At 43.4% G+C, this 13,179-nt stretch overlaps 1 protein-coding gene across 12 annotated transcripts in view; it reads right to left on the bottom strand.

The window, feature by feature from the left end:
* The window catches only part of MARK2 (microtubule affinity regulating kinase 2), a 729,699-nt gene that overhangs the window by 220,869 nt on the left and 495,651 nt on the right, over nucleotides 1–13,179 (bottom strand). For all 12 annotated transcript variants that reach the window (XM_056527186.1, XM_056527185.1, XM_056527187.1 and 9 more), the window contains one exon: nucleotides 12,903–13,015. In XM_056527186.1, coding sequence (XP_056383161.1) covers nucleotides 12,903–13,015 — 113 coding nt within the window. The remainder of the gene's footprint in view (nucleotides 1–12,902; nucleotides 13,016–13,179) is intronic.

Raw genomic sequence — 13,179 nt, 5'->3', positions numbered from 1 at the left:
CGTCCTGAGTCCTTTCCCTTTCTATAACGCGGGGCCATGACGTGGCCCCGCGTCATAGCAGGTCGGGCCCGGCCTCTAACAACGGCCGGGACCCGTGGCTAATATCGCGCGGCAGTGATCACGGTGCCGCGCGCTATTAACCCTTTAGACGCGGCGTTCGAAGTTGAAAGTGAAACCATGCCGGTTAGCTCAGGGAGCTCGATTTCGCCGCGGTTATCCCGAACTGCTTACAGGACAGCCGGAGGGTCACTACCTGCCTCCTCGCTGTCCGATCGCCGAATGACTGCTCAGTGCCTGAGATCCAGGCATGAGCAGTCAAGCGGCAGAATCATCGATCACTGGTTTCCTATGAGAAACCAGTGATCAATGTAAAAGATCAGTGTGTGCAGTGTTATAGGTCCCTATAACACTGCATAAAAAAAGTGGGGGAAAAAAGTGAATAAAGATCATTTAACACCTCCCCTATTAAAAGTTTGAATCACCCCCCTTTTAGCAATAAAAGAAAAAAACTGTGTAAATAAAAATATAAATAAACATATGTGGTATCGATGTATGCGGAAATGTCCGAATTATAAAAATATATTGTTAATTAAACCGCGTACGCGCAAAAAAATTCCAAAGTCCAAAATAGTGTATTTTTGGTCACTTTTTATATCATGAAAAAATGAATAAAAAGTGATCAACAAGTCCGATCAATACAAAAAGGTACCGCTAAAAACTTCAGATCACGGCGCAAAAAATGAGCCCTCATACCAACCCATAGGCGGTAAAATTTAAAAGTTATAGGGGACAGAAGATGACAATTTTAAACGTATAAATTTTCCTTCATGTAGTTATAATTTTTTTCAGAAGTATGACAAAATCAAACCAAAATCAATTTTGTCTCACAATGATTTTTTGTAATGTTCATCCCCAATATGAATTCTGTTGACCCCTTTTCAGATACATTAGTAACAATTATTCCTTGCCCTCTATGCACAAGGTTCCCCAACTGAATAGTGGGCTCCCAGTATCCATGTCTGGGGACTGGTATCCCCTTTCCTGCCATTACCCTGAAATCTACATCATCAGTTTCACACAATGAATCAACATTCCAATACTTGTAGAAAAGACCCTTAGATATAGTAGACACCTGTGCCCCTGTGTCAATTAATGCTTGTAGATGAATATCATCTATAATGACGGTTACATAGGGGCATGGGGCGATGTATAATGAGAGTCCAGATTTCAGGTTGTTCTAATGGCGGACCCGAGATCTGCTCTCCTGAGGGCCGGTCCTCGACCTCAGGGGAAATCCATTTAAATCCCAAGATTGCATCTTCCAATGTCCGAATTTGTTACAATAAGTGCAAAAGGGCCTTGAAGTCCCTGCAGGCCTATTGAGTGGATGATGTCTCTCTGTTGGCCTATTTTGACAAGGAGGAGGAGCAGATACAGGTCTCTTAGGTTGAGGTGTCTCTCTGTTGGCCTGAGCGGCCTGACTAGCAAGTTTCTTAACAGCCTGAGTCAATTGTTTAATATCTTGTTTGACACTCTGAATTTCTGAGGATGTGGAGGAGGGTAGAGTGTTGGCCACTGGGGCGGGAGCCGGTGGTGGTGGTGGTATGGGGCTGGCTGCCACCCCCAGTGGTTCAGACATAGGGGCAATACGTTCTTCAGAATCTGTCCCAGGCTCTATAACTTGGATAGCCAGTCTTTTAAAGACAGAAAAGGACAAATTGGGGTTCTGAGCTTTGTCCCATTTGTTATGAGCCCCATCTATGAACCTGTCCATCAAGACTATTACCCTGATCGGGAGTTATACCATCTAACTTTTGGACCACCTCTAGGGAATTTTGTAGGGCCACCGCATATGCTCTCAGTGTCTCACCTGGCCTTTGTCATCTCTCGTACAACCGGAGGCGTACCTCTGAGGGAGAATGTGATTCAAATACCTGGTATAACCCCTCGAAGATCTGTTCCACTGTTGCCTTCTCGGAGGCGGGAAGGTGCGGACATCAAGCCAGCTCTCCTTGCAGCTGTCCCGTAAGCAACGGCACCTGTTGATTAGGGGGAAGAGACTAGAAAACAAACAAGCTCTGGATGCTCTCCTTGAAATCCCTCAGGGTAAAGGGATCTCCACTGTAGGTAGGAAGGACAGGCTTCCCCAGGAATAGTGGGGCAGCCACAGGAACTCCTAAACTGTGGCGCTGAACTGGAGGTGAAGGGGGCAGAAACCTTCAGGTTTACACAGAAGGAGGTGATCCAGTCACTGGAATTGAAGAAGCAGCCTCGTCTGGTGATCTTGGAGAACTGGGTGCCGACATCTTTCCGGCTTGATTGGGTGCGCTGGCCCTTTAAGAAAACTTGAGTGTGTTGTCTCCGCAGGACTTGAGTACGTTGTCTCTGCAGGAATTGAGTGCGCTGTTCATTTAAGCTGCCCGGCAATCAACTGGAATGAGTACCTGCGGCCTTGACTGGGCACCAAGGGGTTAATACTGACAATCGCTGGCTCTGGAAACTTTCTGCAGCAATTTCTGTAACGTTAAACAAAGGCTGTGCTGCCGCAGGTACTTGCTGGTGTTCTGTAGAGTCGGGCGCAGCCACCAGTATCGTTGCTTTGACTGCGCCCAGGGAACTTCCTGTTTGGTCCTGTCGGTAAATGCTTCCCCTGTGCAACACAGGGCGAATCCTTAGTTCCGGCTTGTACACTAAAGAGGAGTCACTGCTGGGGACTGACTGGGCGGAGTTTACACATTTAGCAATGGCAATTAACAGTTCTTCCTTCACCTTCCCCACTACCTTTATCCGCGCCACAGTAAAACAAACTTATGTAACACACTTCCGTACACTTTGTTGGCGCAAACTTTTCCGCAACTGTATGCGGTTTAATATCAGACACAGTTCAGACTTGGGGGGAAGGTCTTGCAGCAACTTGCCTTCGGCACACGCTTTTACACTGTTTATGGGTGGCCGGACTTGACTGGGTGACTAAATGGTTAAGGCACACACCCGTTTCCTGTTCGTGGGATGTCAAAATATGTGGTGTGCCACTGTGGTGAGGGCAGGGCCACGGGTGTTGCGGTGATGAGGGTTGGGATCAGATGTTATTAACCCCGGGGGTCAGATGGTATTAACCCCTGTGTTCGTGACGCCAGTGTGGTTTTCAGGTTCTGGAACACCACACGCCCAGATTCTACACTATCCCAATAAACTTGACTTGTAATAAGACTTGACTTGTAATTAGACTTGACTTGTACTAAGTGCAGGACTTGACTAACTTCAGTGACAGCAGACTTAGACTTGTAGACTTACTGGAGAGTTGTAGCTTTGTCGTACTCCAGATGCTGAACACTTGTCCTGAGAGTCTCTGGTATCTACTTCAGCAAAGACTTGTTCTCAGCAGCAGGTGGTATAGCTAAGAAAGCTAATTAAAGAAGGCCAACCCTTTATAAAGTGGGGGGGCTGGACTATAGCCCATTGGTCAAGCTGTGGGTCATAGGTTAAAACTGGTGCTCTCTGGGAGTACATGTTGCAACAAATCACATAACTGAATAACATAACGTGACAGGATTACTCACAGGTCCTGTATACTATCTAGACATTAGGATCCTGTCTATGGTCTTAAAGATGCACACACCACATTTATTAACTTAACAAGGGGAGTCCCTGCAGGGGAGCCCCCAGGTCACTAAGGGACTCAACCTGACAGGGCCTACAGGTAATACAGGACCATGTACCTGTAGTTGGACATCACAAATAACTCTAGGATGCTTTTTCTTATGAATTTGATTCCCAGAATGTTTTTTGGTGACATATTCTACTTTATGTATAGGAAAGGTATATGGTGAGTGTACTCAATCTGTCTATTGGTCCAAGAAACTAGCACAATGCAGACTCCCAATGGTTGCACTAATTAATTGACAAGCATAAAATGGTTGACACAGAATGTGAAATTAAAAGAAAGTGTGCTGTTCTCTAGGACATGGGTGATGATAAAATGTGGAAGATTGGTAGGGGATATTTAAGGTACAGATATAAAAAAGAAAATGTGTTCCGGGTTGTATAAGTAGCCAAATGGCACAGAATAGTGGCAATTGAAGGTTAACAAACAAATATTTATTAAATTGCTAAATATACCAATGGTCCTAGAGTAGATGTCGGCAATCTACTCCAGGATTTGGACATTAAAATTAGGTAATACTAAAATGCCATAAAATATCACAGTATTAAAGCACAAAAATTGGCTACACAGTTGTAAGAGTGTTTCTCCAGCAGATGGAAACAATAAAATCTTAGAACAATTCAAGCACAGTCACTGAAAGTCTCCGTTATGGTGTGCAGGAGAAGCGCTGGAGCAACACAAAAAATGCCCACTGATGTCACGCTGGTCCTGTGCGTGCTAATACACACTGAGAAACTTCAAGGTAGGTGACACAAAGTTCCGATGGCACAAACAGAGGGGATGGAAACGCTATATGTGCTGTGATAGTGAAGATTTACTGATAGGGTCTGAGAGTGGTCTAGTAGTACAGGGAAGCTTGGAGGCTCGCAGGTGAACTGACACAAGTGGGTGAGGGTAATAGCGCGACTGTCGGCAGAATGATAAAAGCTGAATGACCACTCACCCACTCTGGTGTCAGGGAGGTCCTCACTCCGTCAGTCATGGTGTCAGTAGCAAGCTGGCAGCATACGGAGGAGTCTGTCGGCAAACAGACAAACGCTGATGTGGCAACTCAGTACGGATCCTCATGGTAGAACACGCTTGCTGATGATGCGTTCATGTGCTTGAATGAATGGATGGTCCAAATAGCAAGTTATGTCAGACTTGCTAGGACATCTGGATAAAGATGTAGCTTGAATCAGATAGTGATCAGATAGCCATCAGATGCGTTTCGAGCCCACTAGGCTCTTCTTCAGTGATGTGAATAATGATGTGCTAGAGTGTCTTTTTATGGGGTTGTTCAAATAGGTTTTATATAAGACCCTCAATGGATCAAAATCCAGTAGTACCTTTGCCAGCTCACATGTAAAACCCAGAAAAAGGGGAAAAGAAAGAAAAGGAACACAATAGCGCCCCTGGTGAAGTACGTTAGGCACAGGTAATAACACTCACCCTGTGGTGTTGTGCTCAGAGCACAACATCTGATGTCGCATGTATCCTAGAGTGGGATCCTGCAGCTTGATTTTCCCGATCCCAGGCAGCGTCTGGTCTGGTAATGATGTAGGCAGCAGAAGTAACAAAAAATGGAACTTGTTCCAAGCGCCAGACCCCTTGAGGTGGTCAGTCTAACAATGTAGACCAGTTTCGATAAAAGATAACATTTATTCAAAGCACAGATCAACGCCTTTTAGACCCGAAGCGGGAACTTCATCAGGACAGAATGCTGATCAGCATTCACTGAGAGAGGCAACATAGAAGGTTGCGGTGGTTGCTGGAAGACTGGTGCCAGGCGAGGAAAGCGCCGAGGTCGTGCAGACTCCCTTTCTTGACGTTGTTCCTCACATCGCTCAGAGAAATGGATATCAATCCGGGAGGCCAGCTGTATAAGATCATTTAAGGTAGATGGCAATTCCCGGGCAGCAAGGACATTTTTAATATGGCTAGAGAGTCCTCTTTTGAAAGTGGCGCACAGAGTTTCATTATTCCAGGATAACTCTGAAGCCAGGGTACGGAATCGGATGGCATATTCGCCCACCCTGAGAAAGGCTCAGCAAGGCCCTTTCAGTGGAAGAAGCTAGTGCAGGTTCTTCGAAAACACTTCGGAATTCTGTTAGGAAAGCCTGAAGACTGGCTGTGAGTGGGTCACTGCGATCCCATAACAGAGTTGCCCAGGCCAGAGCCCTTCCAGTTAACAGACTGACAACAAAGGCCACCTTTGCTCGTTCATTAGGGAACTGTTCTGCCATAAGCTCTATGTGCATGGAGCACAAATCCCCGGCAGGACTTGGGATCCCCCTCATACTTCTCGGGAAGAGACAAACAGAGCTTGGATCCCGTGGTGACTGCTGGAGCGGGAGGCATTACCGGAGCAGGAGTAGGCTGTGGCAGCTGCGGTTGTTGCTGGGCAGTAAGCAACTGAACTTGAACATTCTGTACGTCACGATCTTTATAGTAGAAGCAGCAGTAGATCCAGGTGATCTCATCAATGGACGTGCTTTGATCGGCGCTCTCCTCCGTGGATCTGCAAATTAAAAATTCAAATAACCGCTCTGACACGGATGGCTTGTAAAAGAACCAGGAAGATTTATTCTTCCAGCATGCATGATTTCTAGAACGACGTGTTTCGAGGGGCGGGGACCCCCTCTTCGTCAAGCGCCCCTCGAAATGAGTCGTTCTGTAAATCTAGCATGCTGGAAGAATAAATCTTCCTGGTTCTTTTACAAGCCATCCGTGCCCGATCGGTTATTTTAATTTTTAATTTGCTGATCCACGGAGGAGAGCGCCGATCAAAGCACGTCCATTGATGAGATCACCTGGATCCACTGCTGCTTCTATGAATTTGACCGTCCACCTCTGCTGGAACGGGAACAGTGCAGGCTGCACTCCTCCATTTTATCCCCCGAGTGGAGTGTGGGAAGCAAGCGCTAAATGGTGTTGTGCCCATGGTACAACACAGAAAGGTGAGAAAACCTTTCTACTATACACATATATTGGCTGTATACTTCTGTTACCACTGCTACTATGCTTAGATGCGCATCGGTTTCTCTATTTTTTCTCTTTTCATACACAATTCCTGATCTTTATAGTAAAGATTTATAATCATTCTGAATTTCCCGCTTGGCTTTTTGACTAAAAATAGGTGAGAATAGTGACCCAAGCCCTGATAGTTTTTGGGACCTCTATAACTATCCCCAGGTTTAATAGTTCTTAAACTACCTAGAGAACTAAAGCTAGGAGACCTACAGACTGGTGACTACAAATCTCGCAGGAGAGGAAAAGTCTATTTAATAACCCTCCTGAAGAATTCTGATCTATTGGTTGGGTATCCATTTGGGGATAACCAATGATAAGTCTTACCCCTACCAGTATGGCGTCATTGTTTACCACTACTAGTGCTGGGCTGGTTGGGAATAAACAGGAAGTTTTTTCCCCTACCAGCCTTGTTGTAGGACCAACATCTGGTTTTACCCTTTACTCCTCTATAGAACTGGTTAGTCTAGCAAAGGTTATGAAAAGTGTTGCATTTTTTCCTTAAGGAAACCTATCTTATTATCTGAGGCTAGGATGTTGTCTAGGTCAAGACCAAAAGGCAAAGTGCCCATGAAAAGGAAAGGAACACAATGGGAGTTATTTATCAATAATAGTCTTGGCTAGATCATTTTTGTTGTTTGTCTAGATGCGTTTTTTTTTTTGTGGTGCTGCTGCAAATTTATCATATTGTCGCATTGACCATGATAAATTTTGCGCAGATCTGCACCCAGATAATTTTCGACCGCCACTTTCAGATCATGTCTACTCTGCTTTTAAGGAGCTTGTTTGTCTGTGTGTTTGACTTTATTTGTTTTAATTAAAATTTTTAGGCAAATTAATGTCTAAAAGAATGTCTGCAAAGAAAGTCTCACATTTGAATAGTGGTTTACCTTGCCGCAGGCCAGGAAAAAAAATATCTTTATTGTTCGAGAGACTGATGCTTTAGTTGAACAGGTATTTTATTTTTTTCACTTTGTCGGATATGTTTTTAAACTTGGGCACATGAAATGGTGAGATGAATCATAGTTTTATTATATGTGCAAATCTTGCTGTAACTGGCACGGGCAGGGCTTCTGCAGCTTAACTGGCACTGACATCAGCGCCGCTTATGAATATTCATCCCCCCTCCCTTCAGTTAGGAGCGGCGAAGAGAGGGAGAGCTGGAGGGAGGGGGGGATGAATATTCATAAGCGGCGCTGACGTCAGTGCCAGTTAAGCTGTAGAAGCCCCACCCGTGCCAGTTCCAGCAAGATTTCCACATATAATAAAACTACGATTGCGGGCAAATGGCCGGGCGGATCCGGGCAAGGTAGGGCTCATTGGAATCAGCGTCTCCCTCACTATCCATCAGTACCTGTGCATTCTTTAAACATTCTTATTCTGATTTTTTTTTTTTGGCAAACAGACATGAGTATTAATCTTTTTAAGACCTGGTCAGGAGGTGGTCTAGATTTTCACCAGTTGCGGAAAACACGCATAAAATAAATTTGCAACCACTGCATCTGTCACTTAAAAAAATGGTTTATGAACCAAAAGGTCAAAATAATGGATTTTAGAACTTTGGAAAAAACAAAACACACAATTAGCGCAAAAATTACAGAAATTCTCAAATGAAGACCAAAAAAAGAAATAGAACACAATGATAGATAACCCCCAATGTGTTTTTGGAAGCTACATAGCATGTCCAGGATTTTAACTATGGTACAGGACTCTCCAGGAAATATTGGAAGCACTGTAGTACGAGCTGATAATTTAACAGACTTAGGCTGCGTTCACACCTCGTTTTTGCAATACGGTTGCCGTATCCGGTTTGATTTAAAAAACCGTATTGAACCGTAGTGCAAACCGTATACATAGACATTTCATTGTAAACCGTATGCCAACCGTAGCATCAGGTTGTGTACGTTTTGCATCATTTACGGTTGTATACGGTTTTTAACGGTACACCAAACCGCAGTCTACTACGGTTTTGTGTCCCGGTCAAAAACTGTATCCAACCTGTATACGGTTATTTTAAAATGGAGTTCTGTGGTAACCGTATGTGCATACGGTTACATCCGGTTTGCACAATATGGTTTTTCATTTTTTTCTTTTTTGGAAATTCAATAAAAAGAAGAAGAACTTTATTTAAAATGTTACATAGTTAGTACAGTCGAAAAAAGACATGTCCATCAAGACAAACTTTAAAACCTTATATATTTTTTCAAGAAAAACGTATTAAAACGTATGCAAAGGAATATCCGTTTTTAAACCGTATACAGTTTAAAAACGTGCGGAGGCATATACGGTTGCATATGTTTGCATACGTTTCGGTCCGGTTCGGTGACATACGTTTTTTTTAACACAAACTGGATACGGCAACAGTATTGCAAAAACGAGATGTGAATGCAACCTTAGCCGAAGGATCTGCTAAGAAATATGAGGCTATTAAAAGTAGGGGAAGAGACTCATGAAGATCTTTTCGCGCAGTATGCCCTGCAGGTGTTTTTGAGGCTGGTCTATCCATACACCCAAGGCTCTCGCCACACAGTTGGATGCTACATTGGGTCTAAGCATAGTAGCTGCTGTTTCCCATGACTTTCCATCTTCCTGTCTATTGGTTCCCTTAATTGAGAGGTATCCTCAAATGGGAAAGATGCGTCAACCTTAGGGACTGCATCCCAGAGTCAGAATCAGCGAAAAGGTAACTCCTTTGGATACCCTTGGGAATAAATGAGCATTTATCAGGCTTTTCCCATTCATCTTTAAAGGGGTTATCCACCATAAGGTGATTTTAGTACGTACCTGGCAGACAGTAATAGACATGCTTAGGAAAGATCTGCACTTGTCTTGAGGATAAATGGTTATGTTGTGAGATTACCATAACACCGTGGCTAGCTTTTTGTGAACTGGTATTTCCTGTTAGACTTTTTTTGACTACAAATCCCACAATTCCATTTTTCTCCCTCCCCCCCACATCAGCTACCCCACCCATTGAAACATAAATGAGCTGCAGACCTGTGGTTTTCAATCAGGGTGCCTACAGCTGTTGCATTAGTTGCAGATTGATCTCTCTCTCACCAAGCGATCCCTCCACCCATTGAAGCAGACAGGATCTCTGTCATCGGCTGACTAGTGAGTCAGGTCTTGGCCGCATTGCAAGCTGGGAAAAATCTGAGACAACAGTAATTTTGTATGCTGTTAAAAATAAATAGTGGGGTGAAAATCACATAAGAATTGTGAGAAAACTGTCACACAAAGGTACAGACACTATATTATGAACTACACTAACTTTACAACTCCTGTAGCATAGTCAAATTAAAAAATTCCTTGACTACCGCTTTAATTATTTTGTGAATGTTCTCATGCACAGGAATAGTAGGCGACTTACAGTCTTCTAGGCCATGACCATGGTTCTAGTCTTCTGAATTTTTGAAGAGTGGCTCTCACTGATCTGATTAGCTCATCCATATCATCAACACTGAATAACATTTTTCTAAACCCTGCATCCTCATTCTCATGGGGGCTGTCCACACATTTACCTTCTTCACTATCCTGATGAGATGTATCATCAGAAAAATAAACTAGGTTTTTAATGAATGTTTGTGTATGTGGGGAGACAGCCTGAGTGGAAGATGGGGATCTAGCAGCCTAGATTTCTGACTGGATCATTGTCTATATATCCTTCATAAGATCAGGGGTTTCCTCATATTAGACCATATAAGCAATACATGTTTTACAAAATGGCTTTTTCATCGACAGCTGAGGCTTCTTATTACATATCAAACATTTCTTAGATAGAGGTTTAGGCTTAGGCTTTGGTTTTCCAGTAACCACCGAAATGGAGAAATGGATCAACAAATAATCATGATGATAGCCCAGGGTTGAAAAAACCCTAAAGGCCTTCAGTACTGATGGTTTCCTGGCTCTGCACGGGATCAACCTCAGAGGTGCTAACCAGTGTAAACATGGGAAATCAGCATCAGTAGTAGCAGCAGAAGCAGTAGATGGAGAAGCCTGAGGTAGTCGAAGAAGTAGCACCAGCAGCAGCAGCAGTGGCTGAAGAACTGCAGCAGTAGTGGCACCAGTGGGGTTTGCTCAAACAATTGAGCCAGCACTGTCTGCAGGCAAAAGAGGGCTTCTTATGGCAGGGATTTTGAAATTCACGCCTCTTCCCTGGCCAGGTGTGATGTCAGACACCATACACGTGACCTGGAAGTGACTCCTTGAGGCCATCAATGTTACTGGAAGTGACGTGAAGAACCATAGAAGCCTCCAGACCTAACAATGCAGCGGCCTTGATAGGGATGACCCTTATGTTTCTAATGACTGATCAATATATTAATACAAATATGCCATTGCTGCTGGAAAAATATATTTGTTACATACCACTTAACCCATATTGATGTATATGCTTGCAATATGCTCATGACCACGATTGAGGCCTTGCCATAACGCCGATACAAGTGAGATACGGAGTAAAAGACAAAATATCTGACGAACAGAGAATTCTGGAATTTCCCAATAGAGAAACTTCTGCCAAGAAATTAATGGACACTAGATATGCTAATATATATGGACGCAATACTCAAACAACCAAATAACATGTAACATGCTGATTCTGACGTCATAACTAAACCTCCTTCTTTGTCCAATGTAAAAACTAAATGTACTTCCTGGATTAAACAGAATTCTTTTGGGGAACAGATGAGTTTCCTGCTAAGAGAAAGTTATACCAACATCATGTCTGGAGTATATTTTCTTATGTCGACACTTGGCAGTATGTAACAGCACAGTCAATCAAATTTGAAAGCCTCACCCTTGGGCCATCCCTGACAGCCTCAGTTAGTGCAGAGGACTAGGGTGCACAGGACCGGAAGGCAGGACAGAGGATTTGTGAGCCGGCCCCTGTTGCATCTGCCCTACATAAGCCCGTCTGGGTGCGGAAAGGGAAGATTGTGTCCAGAGCCCTCCGATCATTAAAGGAAGACCAGGTCTTAACGTTGTGAATATATAAAAATCAAAAAACAAAAATTGGAGAAAAAAAAAAAAAAGCTATCCCCCTTCAGGAATCTAAATCCTGAACTCTCAGGATTCATTCCGGTGCCTGAACAGGAAAAACACTAAAAATAGAGAGGAAGGGAGGGTTTTTAAACTCTGTCTTTTTCCTGTCCCAATTACAGAGGCAATCTTAGGGTGCTGTCATGGAGACAACAGGGGAAAGAGGTATTTTTATAATAAATATAGATGTTTGAGGCATAAAAATTAGATGTACTTGGTCAGGATCAGGTACTGAGTTACATATAAAAAAAATTTGGGTGGGATCTGATAGGTACACTTTAAGGAGCCTTTAACATGACTAAATCATTACATAGTTTCATAGTTATTACAGTAAAAAAAGAAAAAAGGCATATGTTCAACTCCAAGCAAGGAGGTGAAAGGAAGGGGTCTAAGGTGTATGAAGGGGAGATGATATTTCTATACATGCATTAAAGGAAAACTGTAGTGGTATATAACTTATCACCTATTCGAAGGATAGGGGATAAGTTATAGATCGCAGAGGGTCTGACAGCTGGGGGCCCCCGCGATCTACTTTACGGTGTCCCGGCAGTCCGCAGGAAGGAGGCGTGTCCATCCCCAGCATGATGCAGCGGCCAACACACCCCAGACCACATATATCCCATAGAGATACATGGAGGGGGTGCGTCATGCGGGGACGAAACGCTCCCTTCATGCAGACTGCCAGGGGCCCGTACAGGAGATCGCGGGGGTCCCAGCGGTCGGACCCCCTGCTATCTATAACTTATCCCCTACCTATGTATCTAACCCTGTTATGAAGCTTTCAACTGTCCCTGCTGTGAGCAGCTCCTAAAGGCAGACTGTTCCATAAATTCAAAGTTCTTATGGTAAAGAAGGCTCGTTGCCCCAGGAGACTAAACCTTTTTTCTCCAGACAGAGGGAATGCCTTGTCTTTTGAGAAGGTTTTACCTGGAACAGTTTTTCCTAATTTGTCATCTGATTGCTTGGTCTTTAAAACAGGGCATTAGAAGGCCAATTCGGTCAATAAATGCCCCATATAAAAATCTTTTAACCTTAATCTTCAAAGTTTACTCTTTCAATATTTCTGTTGAGGGGTCATTAAATAGTGGAGATAAAATATTATGGAATGAAGACTTACTATGACTGAATGGGATGCTTTTTCTCATACACCCTCTACACATACATTGAAGGCTAAAAATGTATACTATACCTCAGAAGACTTGCAGCCAAGAAGCAGATATGTTGCCATAACCTCATTATATTTCTGGTTAATAAGAGAATCCTGTATTTCCTCAGGTGTGTAACCCATAGTTATCATCAACTCTATACACAAGGAAAAAAATACTTTGTCAATTAATATATAAACACTAAAGCAGGTTCATTTGCTGATCCTTTAGGCTAAAAGTAAATATTGGAGCAGTGGAGTTTTGCTTCCCTGTTAATACCTTAAAGACTCAGGGTTTTTCCATTTTTGCACTTTCGTATTT

The sequence above is a fragment of the Hyla sarda genome, chromosome 6, assembly GCF_029499605.1.
Source record: "Hyla sarda isolate aHylSar1 chromosome 6, aHylSar1.hap1, whole genome shotgun sequence".
Lineage (NCBI taxonomy): Eukaryota > Metazoa > Chordata > Amphibia > Anura > Hylidae > Hyla > Hyla sarda.
Note: the sequence above shows the minus strand (reverse complement) of the source record. Positions and strands in the feature narration are given on the sequence as shown.